Source organism: Photinus pyralis, unplaced genomic scaffold (assembly GCF_008802855.1).
Source record: "Photinus pyralis isolate 1611_PpyrPB1 unplaced genomic scaffold, Ppyr1.3 Ppyr1.4_LG1, whole genome shotgun sequence".
In the NCBI taxonomy this organism is placed as follows: Eukaryota; Metazoa; Arthropoda; class Insecta; order Coleoptera; family Lampyridae; genus Photinus; species Photinus pyralis.
In genome coordinates this window covers 29,071,154-29,098,577 of record NW_022170249.1, presented here as the reverse complement: position 1 = coordinate 29,098,577, position 27,424 = coordinate 29,071,154, and the positions used below count along the sequence as shown (strand labels likewise).

At 39.8% G+C, this 27,424-nt stretch overlaps 2 protein-coding genes across 6 annotated transcripts; one reads left to right on the top strand and one right to left on the bottom strand.

Moving 5' to 3' along the window:
- Positions 1-203: 203 nt before the first annotated feature.
- On the bottom strand, positions 204-8,021 carry LOC116159463 (lactase-phlorizin hydrolase-like). The gene is made up of 15 exons (XM_031472436.1): positions 7,867-8,021; positions 7,145-7,824; positions 6,917-7,011; positions 6,570-6,869; positions 6,389-6,526; positions 6,238-6,344; positions 6,078-6,187; positions 2,232-2,283; positions 2,088-2,185; positions 1,471-2,046; positions 1,333-1,421; positions 997-1,287; positions 809-949; positions 655-761; positions 204-607 (listed from the first exon to the last, which is right to left on the bottom strand). The coding sequence occupies exons 1-15, from the start codon at positions 7,917-7,919 to the stop codon at positions 490-492; spliced, it is 2,955 nt and encodes a 984-aa protein (XP_031328296.1). The 5' UTR covers positions 7,920-8,021; the 3' UTR covers positions 204-489.
- A 22-nt stretch (positions 8,022-8,043) lies between these two features.
- Positions 8,044-20,024, top strand: LOC116171491 (myrosinase 1-like). 5 transcript variants are annotated; one of them, XM_031488382.1, is made up of 10 exons: positions 8,044-8,218; positions 8,484-8,630; positions 17,791-17,856; positions 17,906-17,997; positions 18,043-18,618; positions 18,672-18,766; positions 18,813-19,115; positions 19,160-19,294; positions 19,344-19,450; positions 19,497-20,022. In XM_031488382.1, the coding sequence occupies exons 3-10, from the start codon at positions 17,813-17,815 to the stop codon at positions 19,621-19,623; spliced, it is 1,479 nt and encodes a 492-aa protein (XP_031344242.1). In that variant the 5' UTR covers positions 8,044-8,218; positions 8,484-8,630; positions 17,791-17,812; the 3' UTR covers positions 19,624-20,022. The 5 variants fall into 5 exon arrangements, with proteins under 5 accessions (XP_031344242.1, XP_031344228.1, XP_031344220.1 ...); XM_031488368.1 differs by lacking the exons at positions 8,044-8,218; positions 8,484-8,630 and adding exons at positions 14,981-15,970; positions 16,033-16,264 and having other exon boundaries at positions 19,497-20,024; XM_031488360.1 differs by lacking the exons at positions 8,044-8,218; positions 8,484-8,630 and adding an exon at positions 15,731-16,264 and having other exon boundaries at positions 19,497-20,024.
- The last annotated feature ends 7,400 nt before the right edge of the window (positions 20,025-27,424 follow it).

The window sequence follows — 27,424 nt, the reverse complement described above, 5'->3', positions numbered from 1 at the left end:
GAGCAAGTCAAAAGTTTGTTATGAAAGTCTTAAAAGTTGTGGTTTACTTGAAGGAAATCCGGAAATTCTCGATCATGCTTCCCCTAAAGTTAACTTTCACTGTAATGCAGCGGGAGCATTTTCGGTTTAGACAACTAATTATCTGTTAAAAATTCTCCTTGATTCCTATTTTAGATCAGAGAAACTAATATTTTTAGAACTACGTAATACATGCTCTATATAATACCATCTAACATCGTCAGTGGATGCCTTAGCACGTTACACGTTTATTCCCTTTCCGTTAAAAACGCAACATTTTACACGTGGTAGAATTTTCATTTGGCGTACTGCGATCATCAATCCAATTTGAGACCGTAAATGAAGTTACAAAAGTGTCTATCCCTAACGCCCATCCGTTTCGAATTGACAAATTATTTAGAACAAATCTAAGTCACTATTATGATACAGCTGCCAAAAAGAACCCCTTCCTGCACGATTTTATATCTCTCTTTATTCTGTTGGTAACGTTCTCGTTGCAAGTAACGTTTTAAAGAAAGTGGCAGAGGCCTTAGGCACTCGTTCTCGGGACGGATCCGTGAAATTAATGTGAAATATACCAAATCTAACACTAAAATAAAAATACATTAAGTACGAATTGTTGGAACACATACCTACGTATATCCCTTATTCCACTCAAAGTTGTCCATAATGCTCCAAACAGTATATCTTCGAATATTTACTTTATCCTTATTTATTGCATCTACTACGGACCGTATGCTGTTCTAAAAGTGCTACGCTCAGAAAGTACCAAAGCAGTTGGCGGAGTTACCTTGAAGTAGCTGATCCGCGACTGGTCATCCAAGCCACTATCTTCGGTTGTTGGAAATCCATTCTCCAAAATCCAAATCTCGGGATTTCCATATTTTGTTTTGACATACCTGAGTACTTTCCTAAACCCGATGGCCGCTAACTGAAGTGCAAATTAAAATTTCATAAACAACACTGCGACCAACTTACCTTAATAGACTCGTTGACATTTTTAATTGGGTTCGGTTCCGGAAGATCCTCCACGTCCATATCTTTGGTGTTAAGAAGAGTCGAAGGTCCAGATTTGGCTAGAGTGGTATAATAGAAATTTAGTCCGAAGAAGTCGGCAGTGCCCTTAATATATGATATTTGTTCGGGACTCAATTTTGGCAGACGTGATTCTGTGTAGCCCTCTAATTTACTTTTGTAACCTATGAATTTACTTATAAAGTCTGGGTAACCTCCAAGTTGACCAAAAATTGGATTGGCAAACATATCAATCTGAAAGTATAATTGGGATATTATGTAGTGGAACATGTCACATACATCAAACGCAATCTTTCGGCTGGCAGCATCCCTTTCTTTTTTATCTACTGGTTCGCACCAAGAACCATCAATGGTTAAACCGACTTTTCCTAAAAGACAGGCGGTGTCAATACGTTTCTTTGTCCCTGCCCAAAATACCGTTTTGAGATCTTCTAAAGCGGCGCGAATACAGGTGATAAACGCTGGCATGCGCTAACGTTGCGTAGTGGATACATAAGTATTCACCTAAACCTTCTGAAACAAGGCCTGGTGCTATTAATCCTTTGGCATAGGTAAATCTGCAAAGTTGTTTCGGTTCGTTAATAGTGATCCAACTTTTAACTCGATTTCCAAAATTTTCAAACAGAATCCTAGCAAAATTTGTAAACCACTTTATGATATTAGGATTTGTCCATCCTCCTAAATCCTGCAAGGTTTGGGGAAGATCGAAGTGGTACATTGTCACAACCGGTTCAATGCCATTTGCCAATAACTCGTCAATTAGAGTGTTATAGTAAGCAATGCCTAATGGATTCACTTCATTTTCAAATCCTTTCGGCAGTACTCTTGACCATGATATCGAAAATCGATAAAAGTGAAAACCTATATTTTTTAGAAGAGCGACGTCCTCCTTTGTTTTATGATAGGTATCACTTGCAACATCTCCCGTACTATGATCTTCAATCTTTTCGGGATAGTCGTGAACAAAAGTGTCCCATATACTTAGACCTCGACCTAAAATTACTGTCACTTAAGTTTATATGCGCCCATATTACCATCCTCATTCCAAGCTCCTTCAACCTGATAGGCAGATGTGCCTGCACCCATTAACAATTGAGTCGGTAGCATAATTCCACTAACATTTTGACAAAACCTAAACACAGTTTGACAATATTGGAAATACAGTTCTATGGACTTACGTAATTTGAATAGATGCTACTACTAAAAGCGTAATTTTCCAAAACATTTTTACTGAAGGCACAGCGACTTATCCACTTATGGTACAGTGAGAAGAATTTAAATCATTGAAAGGTCGATCCCCTTCCATACTGTAAGTACGCGTGATTTATGTAATTTTTTCCATGTAGAAAATATAAAAAAGATGTTAATTTGTGTTAACACTGAAATGAATTTTTATGGACCATACATATGTTAATAATGTAACTGACTTTTAGCTATAATTATTAAAGTAACCAATTCAGAAAAGCTAACCATATAAAATTAACTATAAAAATGTCTTTAAGTGTATTTTGCGTCATACTGGAAATCCTTACGCTTATTTTATGAAATCCTTGAACATGTAAACACCTGGTTGCTATTCTTGTCTGGGAAATTTGAAAATTGTGCCACAAAGCAATTGACCTTTAGTCACATTGCGGCCACTTACTGCCGTTATTGTCACATGACTTCAGTTTCCATTAACTAAGTACTTAAAAAATTGACACAAAAAGTACTTACATGTAAAAGTTGATTTTGATTTATTGGGAAAGGTTCTCCATCAGGAGGCCAAAGATAAAAAGTGCCCACCTTTCCAGAAAATACCTTATCACGTTTGTGGGAAACTACGTATTTGAGTTGAAAGGCCGTGTAAAGTACGTGCGATTGTACCTAAACAATTTTAATTTCAAAATTAATTACTTATTAATTAGCCTAATTAGATAGATGTGCCTATTTAACAGGTATCATTATGATTTTATGAAAGCCAATCATTCCTCTGTATAAAATTAGTGTATTATCGTCAAAGTTTGCCTTCAAAAACGTGGGAACGGTACTCTGGCAAGATTTACCCTTTTGTTCCAGTAAAGTGCCCTTTTATCAAGAGCGAGTGTGCTTGTTGTTGGATATTTGGTAATGATTCAGATTTGAATATCTTTTAAAATACATATTCGGCTCGTCAGGAGGGAATTCCGGTCACAGAGTGGTAGACACAGTTGTAGATCGGCATCAGCGTGATCTTTGATCAGCATTCTTTCCTGGGAAGTACTACAAATTACGTTAATTACATTCCTAGTGGTGTAATTTACAGCTTATAATAGAGATTTGCTTACATAGCAAACAACATTCTTTCTAGAATGTTCTTGAGTGTTCAAGGACGCTTCAGAATGTTCTCGAACAAACACGTCATATTTCTATGAAAGATTGCGTCACATCCGCTTTCGTTTTTTTATCGCCGATGACTAATCTTTCATTGCGCCTCGATGTCTGTCGGAATTTCTGGAATATTCGCTACAATATTATTATTTGCATTCATTGCATATGAAATACAATGAGACCGTCTCTTTCATAGCTTAACTTCAATGCACCCCAATTGAAAAGAGTCGCACCATAAGTTTTTCAGGATATCGTCCGCATGACTATGAAGCTCGTCATAGCTTGCTGCACGTATGGCTCTTATTTTTAAATGGGCGGTGTTTTAGCCAACCCACTATACATGCACAAGTATCCATGCGCGAAGCGGGATTCGAACCAGGGACCCTCAGTGCCATAGTCGGGTTTTTTTAACACTGCACCACAAGGGCGCGGCTTATGGCTTTCTTGGTCTTTGTTTTTCATTCTGTCCTTAACTTTAAGGTTTTTTCTTCTTTCTTGATCTGTTGCCCTGGCTATTTTTCCGGTCTCCTGTCACTTTACATGACTCCTGTCAAAACTGACACATTAATATTTATAAAAAGTTTTATATAATTACAATCTTTATATTAAAAAAGGGCGGTTGCAATGGTCTTTTTCAAATAACGATTTTTTTGCAGTAAATTATCGATCTTATTAATGCGAAAAAGTCAAAATAAATCTAATTCGTTGCTTTTAAAGTACTCTTACTTCACTGTCAAAGACAATAACAGTATACAGCAAGTTTTTGTATACAAAATTGTAAAAAAAATATAAAAGTGGTAACGTAGAAATTTAATTTAGAAACATCCTGTAGTATGTGTTATAAAATTCCTCCGTTAGATGTCGACGCTGTCGTCTCCCTGTTTTGAATTTAAATCCCTTCTCATTTCTCCACTTGTTTTGTGCTTCTCCTTGTCTCTATAAAAGTGTGATTGTCAAGACTTCCAGGGAGAATTCCGTTACCCCAAACCGACCAGAAACCAGAACCAGAAATTTTCCAGTACCTCTTACCTATCAGAAGCCAGAACCAGAAATCAATTTCTTTACCTCTTACCGACCAGATATCAGAACCCCGATTAGAAAACGAGAAGTCCTTTTAATTTATTTTCCGTTTAGTTTTCATTTTCCCGAAAGCTTTCCTTTTTAGTTTCATTATTATGCATTCTCAGACCTGTTAATTTAATCATTACTTTTATTTGGCTATTTTACTCACCTGTGTTACTGGCGTCGTTAATCCTAGTAAATTAAGGCCTTGTTATATCATTATTTAAATGCACCTGTGTCAGGGTCCGGAAAAAAACTACGAGAAATTACCAACGTTTATTTTGACGCTATTCCATTTGACAGCGACAACCAGTGGCGGTATCTTCAGACCCAGCACCGGCTCCGTTTCAACAGCTGCATACCATACATACTTTGTTATATTTTTTTTTCATTAATATAGCCTCAAATTACTCCAAATTTCAATCTCTGCCCAGCCGGCTGCAGTTACCCGAAGGCAGAACCCCGTTAGATTTCCAAAATAGACCTTATGGCTAATTAAATCGAACCCATTTACGTCTATGAATATTTTCTTTCTTAAACTTTCAATGAGTGACAAAATGACCCAGAAATTGGCATCTTGGCATAATCATTTGTTGCAACAATTATACCGGTACGTTTAATTAATTTGTCCTTGATCGAATCTGACTGCCTTTATTCGGAGTTCGGTTTTTATTTTTCCTTTACTCATTATCTCTTTTGGCTTGGGATACCACCGACGCGGTAAATTAATTTACTTACTGGTTTTATGCTTTTTCGCTCGTTACTCGCGGAAAATTTGCGGGAAAATTCTCATTTAAAAAATGATGCTCGAAATAACACTTAGTTCGAACTCTAAAGGCCCCAAAAAAGTCTTTCTCCCTAACTACTCACGAACAAATTTTTTAACGGCGGCCAGCGTGGTTAACTCTTTCTTCATCGAAGACCGAATCTATTCAAAACGACTACTTTACTTTAGACCACACACCATATTAGTGGCCCAAACCAGATTTCTTTACCGCTTGAGTATTTTCAAATTAGTAACGAGCTCTAACGCGGCTCGACTCATAATGCCTTCAAAAAATTTTTCCAGATTTGTCCCTACCAATCTGTTTTTGAATTAATTATCACCCTCTCAAAATGGTGCTTTGTAATTAACAGCAAATCTGGAAGCACGTACAACTAATTAAGATAAAATTACCCCTTGCTCTGCCCGAAAGGACGTTCCCAAGGTTCCTAAAGCCACTAAACAGTCAACACCCTATCGAACTCAATTACGCAGGAAAAAATGATCGCTAATTTTAACAGAAAATTGGCAGTACCACCTCACCAAATCGGATATATGCGGTCAGTGTAGTTTGGGCCTCTTTAAGGGTGGCATTTAAATATTGAATTACAAGCTTTTTGAGTCTATGGGTGGAGAATGTCAAATATATCCGCTGTAAGGCGAAGTGACAAGGGGATAAAATGCCGTTTGCCTTTGAGAAGCCCTTACGCTGTTTCAGAATGTGCTTTAATGTTACATACATTTCTTTGATTTTTCTCTCATTTGCTTTGAGGTCCAATTTAAACCTAAAGTTCTATTACATCTAAGTAATTAATTAATAATGTATACACGAAGTAGGATCAAGCTTATAATAGAAATTCTCGATTTTTCATAATACTTCTTAGATATAGCGCCGACGCCTTTGGAATTCTTGTTCTTTTAGGTGTCGTAAAATTAACTGAATACAGACCAAAGCGATACCTAAAACAAAAGTTGTTAAAGCAAGTGGTCAACTTGAAATCAATACGTACGTGTACCCACCCCGCCATTCGAAACTGTCCATTAAGCTCCAAAGTGTAAATGCTCGAACTTTTACACCCTCCTCATGTACCGCTGATACCACTGCAGCCAGATTCTCCTAAAAACCAATGGTGAACATGCAGGAGATACACCTAATTGTACCTTGATATATTTTATACGATGCTGGTCATCGAGCGTACCTCCTTCGTCGGGAATACCAGTCTCAAATATGTATACATCAGGATTTTGGTAACGGGATTTAATATCAGCGAGCAATTTTGTAAACGCCCAAGGTACCGACTGCAAAAATGTTAACGCCCTAAGAAAAAAGATGAATACGTACCCTAAAATAGTAAGACCACGGCGTATCCTTACATTCGTATTCTTTAACAATTTTCACCCCAACATCATTGAATTCCGACGTCCCTTTCAAAGGCTTGCTTGGCTTCACTTTCAACGTTGCGTAGTGATTTAAACCAAAAAAGTCAGAAGTTCCTTTGATGAAACCGATCTCTTCGGCGGTAAGTCTAGGAAGTCGAGATTCTGGGAAACCTTCCTCCTTGCTACGCTTTGCGACAATTTGCTTGACTAAGTTGGGATAGTCGCCATCGGCACTAAATATTGGGTGCGCAATTATACCACACTGCAATAAAAATATTGAGGATAATACTTTGCGAAATCATTAACCACCTCAAATTCCCATCTCCTTTCGGCGGCTGCTTTATCTGCAGTACTGTTGGTAGCAGGCTCGAACCAGGTGACTTCTGTATTAATGCCAATCTGCCCTAAAAGCATAAAACATAGCTAAGGTTTTACAAAATCGAGTTCCCTTCCATGATTATGCAAAAGGAGTTTTTGCCTTCACTTTGAGATTTAGTAACACTGTCCCCAGGTATTGTATGAAGATAAACTGCTTACCTTTTTGAGACTGCCTGAACGTCGAATTGTATAGGTGATAAACACGAGCGTGGGCTTTTAATAAATTATGATAACAAATATAGGTACCTATTCCGTCTGAAACAATACCGGGAGCGTATACTCCCGTTGAATAGGTAAAAGAGCAAATTTGCTGTGGTTCATTAACAGTAACCCACATTTTAATTCGATCCCCAAAATTTTCAAAGAGAACTTTGGCATAACCTTCAAACCAATACTGTACAAGGGGATTGGCCCATCCTCCCAAGTCCTGAAGCGCTTGGGGAAGATCCCAGTGGTAAATAGTGGCGATCGGCGTTATACCCTTTTTTAACAATCGGTTGATTAACCTATTATAATAGCGAACGCCTGCCTTGTTGATTTTGTTTGGGAAACCGTTTGGTAGAATTCTGGTCCATGCAATGGAAAATCGGTAAAATTGCACTCTTAGTTTCCTAACCATATCTACGTCTTCCTTTATTTGATTGTACGAATCACAAGCGACATCCCCATTTGAGCCGTCTCTAATTTTGAAGGTCATATTGTGCGTCATTCGATCCCAAATGCTTTCACCTTTGCCATCGGCATTCCAAGCGCCTTCGATTTGGTAAGCGGATGATGCTACACCTATCAGTAAGTAACTGGGAAGTATGATCTTGTTACTTCCCGTTTTGCACTCGCATCTAAAAAAAAGTTATCGCAGGTACATCTAAAAAATATCTTACACGTGGAGAAAAATAAGAAGCAAAACTGCAGAACATTGCGTTCTGAACCACATTTTGTTGCGCACTGAAAACCATTTACAACCACATTAGTGTTAGAGTTCAGTTGTAATCAGTTAATAAATAAACAGTTATGGTTTATCACGTGTTTAGTTTATTTCCAGATCAATTTATTAATGATTCTCGAGATCGTTTATAATTTTGAATTGCTGTCTGTCTGTCCGTATGCATGATAACTTTGTTCAGACACGTTAGATCGCTTGGTTTTTCAGCTATTTAGACTATCGGGCCAAAAACGATCTCAAGTATCGTTCGGTATTCAGTTGGATTGGATCCTTATTATTACGCCGCCGTAGTGAGTATCAAATTTTGAAGTTTTTATATAACGTTATACAAGGAACTTTCCTGTACATGTACCTATATACAAATATATGTAAAAAAAGGTGTGCCAATTATACTTTTTGCAATTGTTTATCTTTTATTTAAAAAGAATTACGAGAGTGCACTATTGATATCGAACTCTTGAATCCGTGAAAATTTCCGTTACTCGTCACTGAACTTTTTAGATCGGTTTGGCCAATGCTCCGAGACCATTAATATATATGCCTCTTACTTTTCAGAAACCCCAAAAAGAAGGATTATTCTAAGGAAAAATGTTTCAATTTTGGAATATACCTACCCAGCATTGTGCACAAAAGGTATCCTAGCCAGTAGCCACACGTGCAGTATAGCTGATAGGAGTGTTGGGGAAACCCCGCCATTTCAAGGTAACAAACTACTTGATAGGAGTGCAGTAGAAGTCCTTTAATGTGATAGTCACTACAAAATCGTTCTCGATATAGTTTTTAAGCTTTAATCCAGTGATTCTAGGAAATATAGAAAAAAACATTTCGTTAGGTTCCATTTTTTTCGGGAATGTGTGGCTAAAGATCCCCTGATGATTGTTTAATAAAGTCCCGAGCGATTTCGGTGCCGCCGGAGGGAGGGGAAGGAGGCTGAAGATACAGTTTTGCGGTTTTTCGACTATATCTCGAGCAGGGTGGGTCATAGGAAAAATTCTTATCAAAATTGAAAGCTCATCAAATTTTTTACAATTTATTCCGATACACTCTTGGGGCTCCTCCACAAGCCCAATGTTATGCAGTTGATAGTTATCCATCCCGTGCTCCGTGAGAACACCGATGATCTTCCTAATCCTAATCTCTGCTAGGCTTTATTTTTTATTGTACAGGAGGATTTAGAAAAATACAATTAATTAATTCAAATTTAATAAATGATTATTGAGTTATTATTTACCCCTTTGCATTACCCTTGAGACCAGTTATAGAGGGTTAATAACCGACGAACAGCCGAGCCATATCAATATAATTACATAACAAGAACCACCCCCAATTTAATTACGATGTAGGAAGAGTAACCATAGACGAGAAGAAGAAGTAATATCCGTTACAGTAGGCTCAGGCCCGACGAAGACCCCGCCACTGCGTTCGCGAACCAGCACGTCCGCCCTTTCGTTTCCACCTGTTCCACTGTGCGCTGTCGCCCATTAAGCCATTATACTCGTCTAATCTATCTATTCGTCGGGGTGTGTTGTTTCTTTTATGTGGTGGCGTAAAATATTTGCTGAATCCTAATCATAAATTCATCATGCTTTTGTTGGAAGATAGCATAATTGGTTTTTGAGTCGTCGAAAATAATAAAATATACCTTTGAATTCTGGTAGCGGCCGTTCGAATTCAGTAAGGCGCGTTCTGCTAATCTGTAACAGACAAAAACACAAACAAACAAATTGAAAATGTAGTGAATCGCGCTGCACAGAAAATATTGCGAAATAGCAATGCTAACGTCCGACACGGAAGCAGTCGAATATAAAAACTGTAAGTAATATTCGTTTTTCTTAATGCGATTAGCGTGATTTAATAAAATACGTTATTATTATTATTCTTATATTCAAAAAGAATCAATATTTTGAATGACTTTACACTAGTAAAAGCAAAATTTTAATCAACCACGGACTTAATATCTCGGGGTATAAAAGCATAAACGTGACGTGAAATTCAATAAAAACACTCTACGATGCACAAATTAACTAAATTTCTATTCAATAGCAGCGCAATCTAATTAATTGAAAATGTAAACAAGCTAATATGAACAATGCTACTAATATCGGTATGACACAGTTTATAGGAAGGATACAATCCAATTGAACTAACAAAATTAATCTTCGTGCCAATCGGAAAGTAATGTAGACAAAAGCGGGTCTCGATATGGGTAAAGTTAAATCTTTGGTAACGACAAAAACTAAGTACGTAGTATAACAGTATATTCTATTCTATTCTATTCTCAGGGGAGCCCGACCGGGCAGCACTTAGGCACATCAGAGGCCCATTGTGCCTACCCCCTTTCTTCGCAACTGAGTTCAGAGCGCGTTCCTCTCAATGAAGGATAGGACCCTGTTTAGCCTAAGTTGCTTCACCCTCCTCGGTTCCAGGTATCTGTCTCCAAGGAGTTGATATCTGTCCCTGATCAAAGCGTCACAGTGACAGACCACATGCTCGGCAGTTTCATCTGCCTCGCCACAGAACCTGCACGTGGACTCCTCCGCGAGCCCAATGTTATGCAGGTGATAGTTGACCATCCAGTGTCCCGTAAGGACACCAGTGATCTTCCTAAGCTGGCTTCTATTAAGTTTTAGAAGCTTAGAAGACCCCGATTTGCCAAGGGGCCCTGTTAGAAAGGCCTTGGACTGCCGGAGTCCGGTTACTTGTTGCCTGGAATTGACTGGTCAACCAATCTTTAATCCTGGCCCTAACAACGGAGGGAGCAATCCCTAGGGCCAACTCGTCCGCCCTTTCGTTGCCCCCTATTCCGCAGTGCGCTGGCACCCAAATCAAGCTTACGCTATTAGACTCACCTAATCTATCTAGGGTTCGCCTGCAATCAAGCGCCGTAGCTGATCGGAACCTGTCTACCGACAGGGCCCTCAACGCCGCCTGACTATCGCTGCATATGTATATATGCTTATTACGGTAACCTCTACGGAGGTTTTCCTGTGCACAGGTCATGATGGCTAACATCTCTGCCTGAAACACGGTGCTATGCTGACCAAGGGAGACGCTGACGCTGGCTCTCGGTCGATCACCATATATATACCCATGCCCGTTCCCCTTTCTGTTTGGGACCCGTCCCACACGAGCCCCTCAGGTTTGAGGAACGGGCAATCCGAGTTCAGCCACTGCTCCCTATCCGGGAGAATGACTTTATAACGCTTTGGTCTTAGCAAGATAGCCCGGATCACGTCCCTCCTTGCAAGGAGGGGATCGGTTCTGAGGGTTTCCTCCCAGATCCGCCCGTGCCCAAGGCTGCCTCGATCCTTCCATTCATCCCAATCGTTTAGCCGTATGGAAGCTTTCCGAGCCTCTGCCTCCACAGCTAAGTGTAAAGGCTCTAGTCCCAGAAGTGCCTCCATGGCCAAGGTTGGCGTGGTTTTTAGGGCTCCAGTGACTCCCAGACAGGCGAGTCGCTGGACCTTTCCTAGCTGCTTCCTGTAGGTTACCCTGCGCATGGCAGGCCACCATACAAGTGCACCATACAGTATTATTGGCCTTATCACTGCAGTGTAAAGCCAGTATACCAATTGAGGGTTCAAGCCCCATGTACAACCAAAAGCCCTTCTACATGCCCATAGACATGCAGTGGCCTTTTTGCTTATGCGCTCAATGTGCCCTTTCCAGGTCAGGCGGGAGTCAATGATGACTCCCAGGTATTTCACTGACCTGGTCAGACCCAGTTGACGTCCTCGAAGAGCGAGTCCAGCAAGATCCGCTCTCCTTCTATTCGTGAATGAAACAACCTCGGTCTTTTCCGGGTTAACGGAAAGGCCATGGCTACTGCACCACCTATCCACCTGTTCGAGAGCCCCCTGCATGAGCTCTTTCACGGTGTTTGGAAACTTCCCAGTTATGACGATCGCGAGATCGTCCGCGTATCCCTGTGTATACGCTCCCCCCTCGTTCAAGATGCGGAGGAGCCCGTCTAGTACCAGGCACCACAGAAGTGGAGACAACACCCCACCCTGCGGACATCCTCTAGTAACCGATGAGCTCATCTCCGTCATCCCAATTGAGGATATAATGATTCTGCTTTCGAGCATGGCTCGGACCCATCTTACGATCGACCCATCAATACCAAAGCTCTCAGCAGCCTCACTAATCGAATCGAACGTGGTGTTGTTAAACGCACCCTCGATATCTAAAAACGCTCCCAGAGCTATCCCTCCGGAAGACATTCCCTTTTCCAGCCTGCACACCAGTCTGTGTAGAGCCGTCTCCGTGGACATACCAGCCCTGTAAGCATGTTGGAACGGATGTAGTGGTCTACTAACCAGTACGCCATTCCTAATGTATGCATCCACCAGCTTCTCCACCGTTTTTAGAAGAAACGATGATAGGCTGATGGGCCTATAGTCCTTCGCCACGTCATATTTAGAACGACCCGGCTTAGGTAGGTACACAACTCTTACCTTCCTCCAGCTTTCGGGGATATACTCTAAAGCCAGAGAGGCTCTGAAGAGATGCAACAAGTGTAAGAGCAGCGGCTCCAGGCCCTTCTGTAGAAGAGCCGGGAATATCCCATCCGGTCCTGCACTCTTAAATGGGCTGAACGTGCTGACCGCCCATCTCAGAGATCCCTCGGTAACCACCCGGGATGCTACCTTCCAGTTGATCGACCTTACACCGACCCGAGTAGCTCCCTTTGGTGGGTCCGAAGTTAAGTAGTCCCCGGAGCCTGGAAAGTGTGTTTCCAGGAGACATGTGAGAGCCTCACCCGCGGTAGCCGTATATCTACCGCATGGAACCCTCAGTGTCCCCACCTTTTGCCCCGGGTCCTTCAAAAGGATTTTACGAAGTTTTTGAACTTCAGGAAGACCTTCCATGTTACCACAGAAAGTCCTCCAAGATCCTCGTTTCGACCTCCGAATATGGTCCTTATACCTGCGCTGGAAGATCTTAAGATCTTCCCAGTGCGCAGGTAACTTAGTTCGCATGGCCCTATTAAAGAGCCTGCGAACCTCCTTACGAGCCTTTTCAAGGTCTGAGTTCCACCAAGGTGTTCTCTTCTTCCCTCGAAAGGTACGCAGTTTACAGCTGTCCTCATAGGACGCTGTTATGGCGTCGCTTACTAATGCGGCCGCCTCTTCCACCTGCGCTGCTTTCCGACAGAGCAAAGGTGGTCTATCCAACTGGTCCGACAGTTTTGCCACATAGCAGTCCCAGTCAGTGGATCGGGGATTCCGAAACATGCAGGGCCCGCAGTGCAATGCCAGGTTCAGTTGGAAGAGAATGTGCCTGTGGTCCGAAAGCGACGGCTCATCAGACACTCTCCAATTCGTGATCATGTGAGCTATTGAAAAGGAGCCCAGCGTCAGATCAATGACCTCCTGCCTCCGCGCTGAGACGAAGGTAGGGGCTGCTCCCTGATTTAAGACATTCAAATCAGTTGTTTGCAAGTACTCCAGAAGGTAGTCGCCCCTCGAGTTCGTGTCCGTGCTGCCCCACACAACATGGTGTGCGTTTGCATCACAGCCAACCACAAGAGGGAGCCCACTACTTCGACAGTACTCTATCAACTCAGCCAGCTCCTTGGTTGGTGGAGCCCTTTCTGAGTCGTACGGGAGATAGGCGGAGCAGACCACCAAGTGCCTGCCCCGTCCTCTGTCATCTTTCAGCTGAAGTCGTAGAGCTACGAGATCCCTGAAACAAAAATCAGCCATTAGATAAGACTCGATTCGTCTATCGACATAAATGCAAGTCCTCGGGTTCAGTTGGCTGTCCCTCTTATAATAAAGAGTCCTCCACCTGGCCCAGACCTCTTACTCGTCCATTGTAAACCCAAGGTTCTTGTATGAGGCATACGCCTGTCTGCTTTACAGCAAGTTGACGACCTATTAGACAGGTCGCCGCCTTACTGTGCTGCAAATTGCTCTGTAAGAAGGTTACTTTGTCCATCACTGATGTACTAGGTTCCCTCCTCCGTTAGCGATGCCGACGGTTCCCACCCCTGGTCGGAGCCAAGAACCGCCACACGAGCCAAAAGCTCGCTGACATCTTTCTCGATCTCTTCGGGCGCCGGGAGCAATCCCGCCGCCTCTTCGAGATCAACACTGCGAGGTTGAGCCCCCTCCGTCGCAACGGAACTAGGTCCCGCTGCTTCGGTGGAGCTCTCTCCCTTACCTTGCGCAGCCGGAGCACCCGCTTTCGTCACAAAAGTGACGCGCGAGACCCCCGCGTGCGCCTGAAAGTTCTGTCGCTGGAGTGCCTGATAGGACGTCTCATCGACACCAAATGCGAGGAGAATCCTACCAGGCTCCTCCCTGCGAAAGAACGTCCTCCATAGACTAGTCCTGAAACCAGGATTTTGCCTCTGGAGGCGCTTCAAAATGGTGTCCGTGTCATCCGGGAGCCCGTACAACACAGCCATCACCTTGGTTACCCTCGGGACGTGCCTCTGAACTTTCAGCGACGCGCCATCCCAGGGCCTGATAAGAGGGACGGTCCTCTCCAACCAGTCCAAGGTCCACTGGTCCTCGCATTCGGCCACGATGGCACCCTGCGGATTCCAGCGGAACCCTGCCAGCCGAGGAAAGGGCCCTCCCTCCATCTGGTCTACGACTGCATTCAATGCAGCCATAATGCACCTCGACTGAGCCTCAGAGATGTCCACCTCCGGGTATGAAACCGGAACGACGGCCACCTTAAGCCCTGACGCAGCGACTTGCCCATAAGTTCGTGGTGCACCCTTGGGTGCATCAGAACCTCTAGGCTTCTTCTCAGGCTGCTTTGAGCCAGACCCTGGAGTGCTTCCCTCTGATCTGAGACGCTTAGTCCCTGACGTCGGGTTGCCCCCCTGAGCCAACGACCCAGACGCAGCCTTAGGCTTTGGCGCAGGGCCCGCTTGACCCGAGGTTTTACCCTCGAGCCGGCGCTTCCTGGCCATCGCCTTCTGTGCGCCAGTCCTATTCTTCTTGCGAATAGGAGCTGACCCACCACCAGGTCCTTGGGTAAGGCCCTGCGTTGGAGCCGTCCCCTCTATCGAGGAGCCTGCCCCGTTACCGGACCCCTTTTGAGGGCCCGGCTTGTTGGTCCCCTCTGACGAGGAGCCCAGAAAGGTTTTGTTAGAAGATTCCATACAATTCCCACGAGTAGTGCGGAAATGCGGTCTCACCTGGGCAGAGCCGCTTGCCCAGGGCTTGGCTGCCAGCCCCTTCCCGAAGGAAAAGAGCCACCACTCGGAGGTCGCCCGGTATCCGAGGGGCACCGTTATCGACACTGCACCCCAGTGCCACGCAGTCCTCGGCACGGTCGCTAACACCTTGACTTGGGAGGTTGGTCCGCGGCGACGACCTTCGTCGCTACCAGTCTGGGTTTTAGCCCCGACGAGCCACTTATAATCGTCACTACCCACACCGAAGCACGAGTCACGTACGATCATTCAAGTGTCTGTATGGGCTTTCCCCTATCCGCCACCCGGGGACGCGCCCGATGGGTGCCTAACCACACGGGAGTATAACAGAGCGATTTACAACAGTAATAATCTCAAAGATTTCGTAAATGTACTTGCGGTTATAGGAAGTATCTTGAAATCTCCAGGTATAACAACTTCCATGTAAGTGCCATGTTTGGTTTTACCGAAATGGTGGGGTAATGTAGAAATTCATCCACTGCATCATTCTTGAAGTTAAACTTGAGGATTGAGTATTCAGTGAAGGTAAAAGCCATAAAAAATTTACATAATGGGAAAAATACTGCGAAATAATGTAACATACCTCGTATTCTTTAAATGCAAATACAGATCCGTAAAAATGAAGCCACCGCAGACAACAAGAGAACGAGAAAACCACTCCAAAATATGGCAAAACCAAAACACTAATCTCTTAAGCAGATAGACACGCAGTCAGAAAAGTAATGTCGTACTAAAAGAAATCATTTGCAAGTGCACAAGACGAAAGCGGAAATTTCACTGCGAGAGCAACATAAAATTAAAGAAGGGATAGCTAAAACAAAGAACTAGGTGAAAGAAACCTTTAACACTTCCTGGACCTCTAACGGTAAAATAAAGAACTATAAATAAGATATCTGTTATACTAAAATTATAACAAATTTACTACAGGAATAATTTACATCTAAACTAGTGAATTACCAAGAAGATACCTAAATAGTGTAAGGATACTAAGGTTAAATTACGAGCAAAAAGATTTTAAAGACGGGCACAAATCGAATGGATTTCATTCCGGAATATCAAACAGTAAGAAAATAACGTTGCAACCCGATGTTGTCGACTCGTACAGGCTGAAAACTGTTACATGAAATTGTAAAATGCAGATTAGAAAAGAAGGAACAAGGTAAGTGAGTAGCTATTTTGCCTTCCTTGTAATCAATGAACTCCCTAGGGCTACTCTACTCAAACTTTAGAGCGGTGTTACGAACAGTAATGTTCTTTTTCGATTGCGATTTCAGAAATTCTCATCCACCACGCAAATTTTGTTCAAATTGGGTCTAATAAACTACCTAAGACTCTTAAAATTCCCACCATTAACTTACCGGGTTCAATTCCTGGTCAATGCAGAATTTTTTAGGTTTTTATATCTCCGAAGCCATAGAAGATACAACGATGTTTAAATTAGGGGTAAGTTGCGTAATTAAACAGATTAAACAGAAAATATTCCAGAAAAACTGAATTTTGCCAATTTGGTTTCTATTGTTTTCTGAAGTTATTTGAACAACTACAAAAATATAAGAATCACTTTATCATTATCACTTTTTGAGCTCTACAAGACATCGTCGAGAGATTTTTAATACAACGTTTCGTTGCGGAGAAATCATCATCAACTTTAGTTGTCTATATGGCACGTATTGAGTAAAATTTTTTATTACGATGCGATTTCAACAATATATGGTACACACAAAAAACCTGTTGCATTCAACAGGATGGTGCACCCGCGCACAACGCCCTAATCGAGGAAAATATCCTGGCAAATAGAAAATTTGTCCGATAGGTATTCTCGAACGAATACCAACAGTATTCGTAATAAAAAATGCTACATTTTTTGCGGGCCAAATAAAAAACTACAGTTGATGATGATTACTTCGAAATAAACCTTGCATTGTCTCTCAACGGCGTCTTGTAGAGCTCAAAAAGTGGCAATGACAGTGTTCTTTTATTTTTTTGGATCTGTTCCAATAAGATAAAAAAAATAATAAAAACGAAATCGGGAAATTTCGGTTTTTCTAGCATTCTTCGGAAGTAATCGGAATTGCCTGGTTTTCTAAAGCATGATAATAAATTAATAACTGTTATTTGCGCATCTTTTCTCTATCTTGACCATCGTCGTATCCTCCACGGTTTCGGAGACCCCATGGTGGACACAGTGTATATTATTCAGTATTTCTATATTTCGCTATAGACTATAATGCAGGTATTTTTAGTTATAACTTATTATGCTATTCTAAATTTAACGAATACGATAAAGCTCATTTGATACTATGTGGTTGTGTCAATTAACCAACAATATCTAATACTTTTATCAACTACGTTAATTATAAAATAAGCAAAGTACTTAATGTCTATTTATGTTAATTTATTACATATGCGTCTGGGTTCGTATTGTTACCATGATTGATAACTGAAAAACTGCGGTACGACCAAGTTCCGCAGTGATATACTCATTTTTAAAACAAAATGCACATGTGGCTTACGTATGTTGCATTCTAGTCGGTCATACCTTATGAGAAAACAAAGGTTAAAAATTGTAATCTAATCTGCGATAATAACTACTAAAATAAAACTCTCAGTACGTTAGATAGGTATCATTTTATATTTATCTTCTGTAGAAAGTTGCCATTTTCTCCTTGATCATTACTGTTGCAGGATTGGTCCATTACAAAGCATAATGCTAACGGTAATACTTTTGCTTACAGTTCTGCTAATTAACAGGTAAATCAATTTACTAACCGTTAAGCGTATTTGTTCAATTCAATTCTAGTCAATCGATAAATGTAAAAAAGTTCCCAAATGATTTTGTGTTTGGAGTGGCCTCCTCTTCTCAGCAAGTCGAGGGCGCCTGGGATGTTGACGGTAAGTTATGAAACTTTAACATTGAAAACTAATCACGTCCTTAAGGCAAAGGAGAAACTATGTGGGATCACCTAGTGCGAAATTACCCCGAGAAAGTTGAAGGCAAAAATTATATTGACATGAGTTGCGATTCTTACTACAAAACTGTGGAAGACGTTCGACACTTAAAAGATCTCGGCGTACAGTTTTACCGTTTCTCAATAAATTGGGCCCGGATTATGCCGACTGGTTTTCCAAACCGAATTAATCAAGCAGGAATCGATTATTATAGCAATTTGATTGACGAACTTTTAGCCAACGATATTTCACCAATAGTTACAATATATCACTGGGAGCTACCTCAGACACTATCCACTATGGGAGGGTTTGTTAATAACGACGTAGTCTCGTGGTTAGAGGATTACGCAAGAGTTTTGTTTGAGTACTTCGGGACAAGGGTCAAACACTGGATTAGTGTTAACGAACCACGGATCATGTGCCAGTTTGGATATGGCAACGGGAATTTTGCCCCTGGAGTTAAACTATCAGGAATTGCTGATTATTTGTGCGATCACAATGCACTTAAAGCTCACGCTAAAATCTATCGCTTGTATCAAAATGACTTTAAACCGACCCAACAAGGTACCTACCCGTCTTTGAATGCTTTATGCTATAATTTCATGCATTCTCTTTAGGTCAGGTTGGTATAAGCATCGACTTGCAATGGTATGAACCGGCTACGGATTCGTTGGATGACCTTAACGCTACTAAGCGTGTAATACAGTTTGAAGTGATAGCAAATTTAACCACGCTCGTCTCTACTGCGTTTCTTTTAGATAGACAAATACTTGCATCCTATTTTCACTAAGAAAGGAGACTATCCCGAGTTGTTAAAAAGACTCGTAAGGGAAGAAAGCGAATCGGAAGGCTATTTCAGGTCAAGACTGCCAGAATTTACAACCGAAGAAGTGGAACAGCTGAAAAGATCTTCAGATTTTCTAGCAATAAATCATTACACCACTTATCTAGTACAAAATAAAGAAACAAATTTTTCAGCAAATCCGTCGGTCGAAAAGGATTTTAAAGCCGATTTAGTATTCGACCCATCCTGGGAATCGAGCGCTTTTACACTCTTTAAGGTTATTGAAACGGTTCTGTTATCTCTTTGAATTGACAATTTTAGGTGGTTCCTTGGGGAGTCAGAAAACTCTTGAAATACATTAAAGACAACTATGATGATATAAACATTTACATTACTGAAAACGGTTATGCTGATACACATTCTATACATGATGAAAAACGAGTCAATTATCACAAGGTTTGTATAGAATTTCAAGCGTGGATTCACATTTCAGTACCTATTTTAGAGGCTGTTAAGTAACGTCTTGGATTCTATTTATGAGGATAATGTTCCAGTAAAGGCTTACATGGCTTGGTCATTTTTGGACAGTTTCGAATGGTCTGCTGGTTACAAGTAAGTGCTCTTACCTAAACATGCTATTTTTACCTATTCTCTTCAGTTTTGGATTTGGATTATATTACGTGAATTTCTCTGATCCAAATAGACCGCGTATTCCAAAGGACTCTGCCAAATATTACTCAAAAGTTATAAAGGATAGGGGATTAGTTTCAAAAACCGAATTGTAAATCAATTGTAGCAAGAATCGGAATCAGAACCGTTTGTTAATTGTCAACAATAATTTGATTATTTTGATTTATTCTAAACGTCATATACATTTCATAATTTTTCGTCAGTCTAGTGCCCTGCATTGATCTTCAATAAAAATTAATTGGACTATTATTAAGGCGATGTCAACTGCAACGGCGTAGTTACATTTACAGGGGTTGAACGCCCCACTTAATACTTAAATTCTAATTCCTATGGAACTGATAAAAATTTTACTGTAACAATTCATGTTTTGTAACGAAATAATTAAAGCGACAGCTAGCTCAGTAATAAATTACCTTGGTTCTCCTTATAATCTGAAAATCAAAACCTGATGCTCTGGTTTGATTATTCTCAAATAAACACTCATGTAAATTGGCGTGTTTGGATATATTGATGAAAATAATATCGTTCTAACTCCACTGTTCTTTACATTTTTCGTGATTAATATTGATGTAATTCATGCAACAAATACAATATAGAATTTCAATTCCTGTCTCGTAATCACGTCTCAAATCTAATTGTTTATTAAACTTTCTTCTCCATAACGGTCGACTCCTGTTTTTATACAATGCAAAAATTTCGAATAACTTATATTTATCGATGAGTCGAAGTTTTCTCCAAATTACAGTCGATTTTCTCCTTTTAAAAGGTAGCAGTAACTCAAAAAATTGAATAGGAGAACGGCTTATACAATACAATTGGGCCTTTTGTATTGTCTGGTAAATTTTATTACTCGTCGATAGTGACTTTTGAAAGATTGTTGACGATTTGAATCAGGTTTCTTGAAATTTAGTAGTTCCAAGTTTGTATACTCACTGGGATAATTTACCAATGTTCCGCAGTATGGAAATGCCAATTTTCCCCTTGCATACCTAGGATTTTAACACCTAGCAAAAGGACTAATTAATCGTCTTTAAACTTTTTACGTGCTGTCGTTTAATCCATAATCTTTGTTATTTAGTTAGTGAACTTGTTTTTTATCGTAACTAACCACTCCAAGTATATAAACGCAATGAAATGCTTTTGTGGTGAAATTTATTTAAGCGCGATTACGCTAACCAAAACGAAAATCGCGTATTAACATTAACACATTCGCCCTATATTCCCGGTTGAAAATAAATAAACCAACCTACTGATTCCTCTACACAACGAAGTTCCCCTTATGCATAAATAGGCCCTTTATATAGGTTTTACTCGCGATGGCACACACGAAAATAATTTCGTCGAATTGGCGTCACAGTTTTCCTTTGCAGTTGGGCAATTAACTTCATCTTTCGCGATAAAAATATCGCGTAGGATTACGCGGCTGTTACTTCCGTGTACCTCGATTATGAGAATTCGTATTACAACCTTCAATTGACAATAAATTATAAATTACTTTCTCTCTCCCACCCAATTTTTCCTAATGTAGTTGCCGGATTAAAAAAGTTACATTTACAGGGGTTACAAACCCCTCGTGTAGAGAATAAATTTTATTCTCTACGGCACTGGTCAAAGGTTTACTGTAACAATTAATTTTTTGTAATGAAACAATTAATACCGTGGCTAGCTCAGTAATGAATAAATATTCAATGACTGAGGAAGGTTAGTTCTTTATCTCCACTTAAAATCTGAAAATTAAAACCTGATGCTCTGGTTTGATCACTGTCAAACCCATATAAATTGACTTGTTTGAATATGTTGTTGAACATGGTCCCGTTCTAACTCCAGTTATCTTTTAAGTTTAAATTCCTATACCGCGATCACGTTTCCAATCTAATTAATTACCTAGATTTTTTAATATTCGTAATTAATCAAAACACCTGGCACCTAGATGCTAAACAAAATTTAACCCACACAAAAGAATGGTATTACTGAATTTAATAATCAGTTCACAATTAATGAGTAAAATGAGGTAATCTTTGGTACACATATTTGTTCACGGGATAAATTCCAGTGAGTCGACCCCTTCAGGAACGTTAGAATGACTTTAAGTGCAAATTTCTTATACAAAATCCCAAAAAATCGATTCCTATGGTTATACAATGCAAAAAATAACGCATTTATCGGTAAAAAGGTCAGTCAAAATAATTCTCCCATTGTACTATTGTTTTTTTTTTCAATTGTTATTAGTTATTACACGTATTCAGGCACCTTGCCCATCACCATGTAAAACTTTGGTTACTCATTGAAGGCGAATCTCGAAAGATGGTTGACGAATTTGAATCCGGATCAAACTGTGCTTCAAGTTTTACGCAATTTCTTAGTTGAAATTTGATTTATTTACCGGAATGTTCCGCAGTATGGAAATGTCCAAAATTACCCTTATAACTTAGGGTTTTGCCATCCAACAAATGCACGAATTATTGTTGTTGTTTTAACCTTTTTACCATTTGCAGTTTAATGTAAATCTACCCCGTATACACAAGAGAAATGCACAGTTTTGATTGATAAACTTGGTTTTTAACGTAACTAGCTACAAGTATAATCGCAATGAAATATTTTGCACCTTGGACCTCAGTGGTTTCGTGGTAACAATTTATTCAAATGAGAGCACGCTAATCCGATAATACTATGAAACGAACATGTTCGATTTCGCTTTAAAAAGTAACAAATGATATCAGTTGTCGGTGTTCCCTTGTTGTAAAAAACGGGTTTTGTCTGAAAAGATAGCTCTCACTGAATGTATAAAGCACCCACGACAATAAATTCGTCAAAAATGGTGGCACAATTTAAGATTGCTCTGCTAACGATAAAAAAAAAGCTTGCACAACTGACAATATTCGCCTTAACAGTTTGTCGAAGGATTTCGTGTTACGCGATCTGTAAATTTCCGCGTTTACGTCACGCGGATTTGCCTCGATGTCTTTCTCCCACCCAATTTTTACTTATGTGCTCGCCGTGCTCCAGTAATGAAACGGGCCCACCGAAAACCAAGCGTTCACTCTGTTTACACATGCGCAGGTATAGCAGAAACACCGTCCTTCATTCCTCGTCACGAGGGTTTTCAAACCGGCAACACTGTAGCGTTTCAATTCCGGAAAGATAGAGATGCCTTGATGCTTATCTATGCGTGCCATCATCTCCTTTGTTTACTAACATTGCAGGAGGCTAAGTTGTCACATTTCACGAGATAGTTTTTAAGGGAATATTAATAACATATGCATCTGGAGTAATCTAAATGGATTTTTAGATGCTTATAAGAGTTCAGTAACTCAAACAATTTTAACTTACAATTAAACGGCGTAACAAGAAAAGTTATGGTGAGTAGTGCACCAGAGCGGCAACGCTGTAACTTTGTTTTTCGTTGAGAGGTATTTTGTTTATTTCGTTAAAACGTGATTCCTTAATTTTTAAGCGTTATTATAGTGCAGGACTTATTCGAGTATGGTGTATTAATTTATGGGAGCCCTTTGAAATGGGGAAAAGCTGTATTATTTGTGGAATTATTGAATTACCTAACATAACCTTTCATCGGTATGTGTTTTGAAGTCATAGACGTGCATACGGGAATTTTCGCAGTTTAATGTGTTTAGATTTCCTTCTAAGTTCCCACTTTGAAGTATCACCATACCTTATCATAGATCAATAGGGACCTTTCAAACACACGCAGCTTTTGGTCATAAATATTTAGTGATACGTTATTACGTTTGCACATGTAAACAAAACATAAACTTTGTTGCCCATAAAGATAAATAACCCGTACGCCACTGACTAATGTTTACTTTCGTCCTCTCAACGGTCAAATGAACAGAGATGTTGGTTCAAAACAAACGTTCACGTTGTTATAGCGGACGCGTACTCTATCTTTATTTCTTACTCTGAGGCTTGAACACTCGTTATCTTAACTTATCTTAACGCGTTTTATTTTCTCACATATTAGTTCCATCCTCTTTCTTTATGAAGCGGCACACATATGAAATTTTCTCTACCGCCAATTTGTAAATTAAAAAAAATCTTTAAACCCTAAAGCGACCACTTGTTACAACCCGACGCAAACCAAGCTGATTTTTTATGGTTACAATTGATTAGACAGTAGCAACTTCTATATTTCATGTAATCAATTGCAGAGCAATTCGTCACGACGGTAGCAAAAATTTATCTGCACTTTGGCAGCTGCTCCGGTAATCCACACATTGCATTGCAGAACGTCTGATCGTATTTACCAAGTGTTAGGTGAGTTCCAGCTCAGCAGACATATCAATTGTAGATTGTGAACTCGTTTAAGCATTTCATAAGGGAACGGTACTCAGACCTAATTCCCATTAATTCAAACTTACGTTCCCCATTAACAAATGGGTTTCGGATTGCAATATAGCCAAAACAAAGAACTTAAAAACATATGGCATAACCAGTACGCAGTTTGGGTATTTGAAAACGAACTGAAGCCATTACATGTTGGTCATGAAGCAAATCTGAGGTGTAGTAAGTCACTACTAAATTTTATATTTATTTTTTACAGTAGTCGTCGTGATCCATAATGGTTGGTTAAATTTTTAGTAGTAGGTAAGTTCTCTTCTTTTCATTGCTTAATATTTTACTGTAAAGTGTAAAATACAGAAAAATCGAACTAAATCTTATTCTACAACGATGCATATCACTCGTTTCAATACATTGCATCTGAAATGAAACATGCATTTCGTATACCGAACTATGTAGCCCCAGAATTTAACCTACTAATGTTGTAATACTAGTCATAGACTCCTGTGTTACCGAGCATGCATTCTTCAACCGCATCTTTCACTTAACAGGAAATCGAGGGTAATTTACCCTTTCAGCTTCTGCATAATTCTCTAAAACGGAGAGACGCGGGAGTTTTCATTATCCAATTAACGACTTATACTAACGACACTTTCATCCTTTCTTACACCGTGCTTACATACACTTAGCGTAACGTAATGCCCTTCATTCTACATATACAAAGGGCAAAGCCAGATTGAACTGAACGCGCGTCTTTTGTAAAACTCTGCAATACGGTAGAAATGTTCTAAGGGGATTAAATTGGGAAAGTGTCATCCTATGAGGCTTATTTTCCTGGAATAGGTAGGTTAGCTACAGTACAAGAAGGTTGTTTCAGGAAATGTTTGTGCATATTGTTTGTTACAATCGATGATACATCCTGAATTAGTAAATATTCAATAAAAGGTGTAACAGACTATAAGAAGTGTGGTGGTAGGTACATATGATAGCATCACATTACTCGTTTTTAATTAGTTCGTTCTGTGTTTGCAATCATTTAATTTTCTGTTTACCTGTCTATAATGTTAAATTAGTTACTTGGGAGTTGTTATGAATCGTTTCATAATTGCAAATATACAATACATAGAATACAATACCATAGAAGTAAGTGAGTAAGGTTGAAGTTCACTGTAATAATTTGATACAAACTTCGACAGTAAAATCAAATTAGGTACGGGTATGCTCTTAGATTTTGTAAATTTTGCGGAAAGATGCGTGAAAAAATCTGGTTTGTTTTTCGACATAAAAATAAGAATTTGACATTCCACACAGTTTAGATTATACGGACCAATTCAACTTAGTGAAATCTAAGGAGGTCAATGCAATATCAAATTAGAACCGGAAGAATTAGAGGGTTGTTTTACCGAGATAGTATCTCCAGCTTCTCGTTTCGTTGGGTCCGTCTAGACAAGGCCGAAATAATAAAATGCTCGTTAGCAATTAACTAAAAAGTGGACGCCGGTCGCGGAAATTTCGTTGGTTCCGTTTTGGATTAGCATAAATAGAGAAGCAAAAAGAAAGTAGGATACCGGTAGGCACTGTGAATGCGTAGGTACATCTCGTCTGTGCGATTTTAATGGCGTCAAGAGCAAAGTTGGCTTAAAAAAGTAAGTTATTTATTTAATTAGCAGATGAGGGGCTACAGTTTAGGTGTAGAGTTCGAGTAAACAATTTGGTCGTGAAACGTACTATAAATAATACGCGGTGTGTTAAGTTACAAAGGAGTAATCGTTGCTTATTTTAATTCAATAATTTAATTGAATTTTTGTTATTATTGGGAACCAGATTGAGCAGTGGCTGGCAGTGTAAGAAAGGTTAAGTTACCTTATTGAACCGATTGAGCTAGCTCTACATTAATCCTGATTTAAAATGAACATAAACAAAATGCGATAAAGAGCTCCATGGCAACCCGAAATTATAGCGACACGTACAAAATGAACGACCCTCACCGATAACAATAATGTACAAAGCACGTGAGGCCTTTATGGAGTAGCACGCGGAAGAAGTCAGAGGAACAGTCTTTGATTTCAGAAAGGAAATATGTGTCCACGGTGTGTGTGAAGTTTTGGACAAACGCAGTGTTGCATCCATCTTTTATTTGGGCTGAATATTCAATAGATAATAAAATAATTTTGGAAAGAAATTGTGTACAAAAATAAAGTGGATCCTATCTGTGAATGCTATACGATAGGCTCCGCGGCTACCTTACTATTCCGTGGCGAGTCATCGAAACCAAGGATTTTTGTTGTATATTGAACCAGTTGACACACTACTACCAAGTAAAGTATCTAAGCCCCTCATTTTTATCAAATTAAAGAGGTCAAAAAATATACGTTAAAGTATACGTCAATATATTTTTGTCTACTTTTGAGCATTTACACTTTACACAAAAGTTATGGTGATAAAATGACAGAAGCTAGGACAGAAGTGTTTATTAAAAAATTTTTAAGGATTATTATATTGTCAGGGAACGAGATAGTAGAAACAGCCTATGGTTATGTTTAATTAAGAGGCTAAACTTATAACCTTATAACCGCAATTTGAGAGGCTACCCAATTGCAGTGAGCACAAGGCTAACAAAGTTTAAAGTGCATCAGAATGCCCCCTCGTAATTGTAGTCTCTGATGGGCGACCATAACTACCTAATATATCCACAATTTTACGAAACATACTTTGGAAACTAGACGATCAAATCTAGAGATTCTCCAAATTTAGGAAAGGAATGCGATTCTATAGATGTTAATCCAGTCATTCAATGCCAAAAAACGGCAAATATAAAAAATAATTCGGAAACATGTACCACTTGCTCAACATCGACGTTAATTATTACTTTTATGTGCCCTAAAATAACTGTTTTTATGACACCCTGTATGTGTGCATAATGTAAAAGTAATTATCGGCTTAAATAATACTATTAAAAGGTGGTAATAACAAAAGGAATGCGACTGTCCCGCATTAAACCATCTTTTCAGTCTGCATTATGAGAAAATGACTTACAAATGGTCTACGTTAGCACGACCTCAAGTTCAGAGTAATAAAGAGCATTGTAGCAAGTGCACGGTCAACGTGTTCTCTGGTAAAGTCAGGTGTTTGATTAGATTCACGCCTCCGTTTTACCACCTGTCCGCCGTTTCTGTCTTTTTCCACAATTTACACTTCATTAATTACAGCTCAAACGAGATTTTTTAAAATCGCTCTTGCAGTTCTCATGCGCGCTACGGACACAGTAAACCCATGCATTGATATGTATATCATGTCGAATTTGTGTAGGTAAAAAGGCGTAGTTCTCCCGCTCTTTCGTATTGCGTTACGGAGTTTATAAATCAGGAATTGTAAAGAGAATAACCGTAAATGGCATCAGATAAAGCCCCTTCTTGCTCTGTATACAAAGTTTCCACTTGAATAACTAAATTTACTAACAATGGGCTAGAGAAGTTAGTAAACTTCTTAAGATTAGTTTGAAGATCGTATCGAATTAGGTATCAACTACCGTCTTAATCCTAATTTAAATTATGGTGTCGCTGTTAACAAAAATACCAAGTTTCCAGCTCATATTGGCTG

Excerpts from the sequence above, each read along its gene's own strand:
- LOC116159463 (XM_031472436.1), bottom strand. The coding sequence starts at position 7,919 with ATGTGGTTCAGAACGCAATGTTCTGCAGTTTTGCTTCTTATTTTTCTC. Across the intron at positions 6,527-6,569 it reads CGTGGTCTTACTATTTTAGG|TCGGTACCTTGGGCGTTTAC; the intron begins GTACGTATTCAT and ends ACATTTTTGCAG. Across the intron at positions 2,186-2,231 it reads GTAGCATCTATTCAAATTAC|GTTTTGTCAAAATGTTAGTG; the intron begins GTAAGTCCATAG and ends AACTGTGTTTAG.
- LOC116171491 (XM_031488368.1), top strand. The coding sequence starts at position 16,239 with ATGCAGATTAGAAAAGAAGGAACAAG. Across the intron at positions 18,619-18,671 it reads CTTTAAACCGACCCAACAAG|GTCAGGTTGGTATAAGCATC; the intron begins GTACCTACCCGT and ends CATTCTCTTTAG. Across the intron at positions 19,451-19,496 it reads GAATGGTCTGCTGGTTACAA|TTTTGGATTTGGATTATATT; the intron begins GTAAGTGCTCTT and ends TATTCTCTTCAG.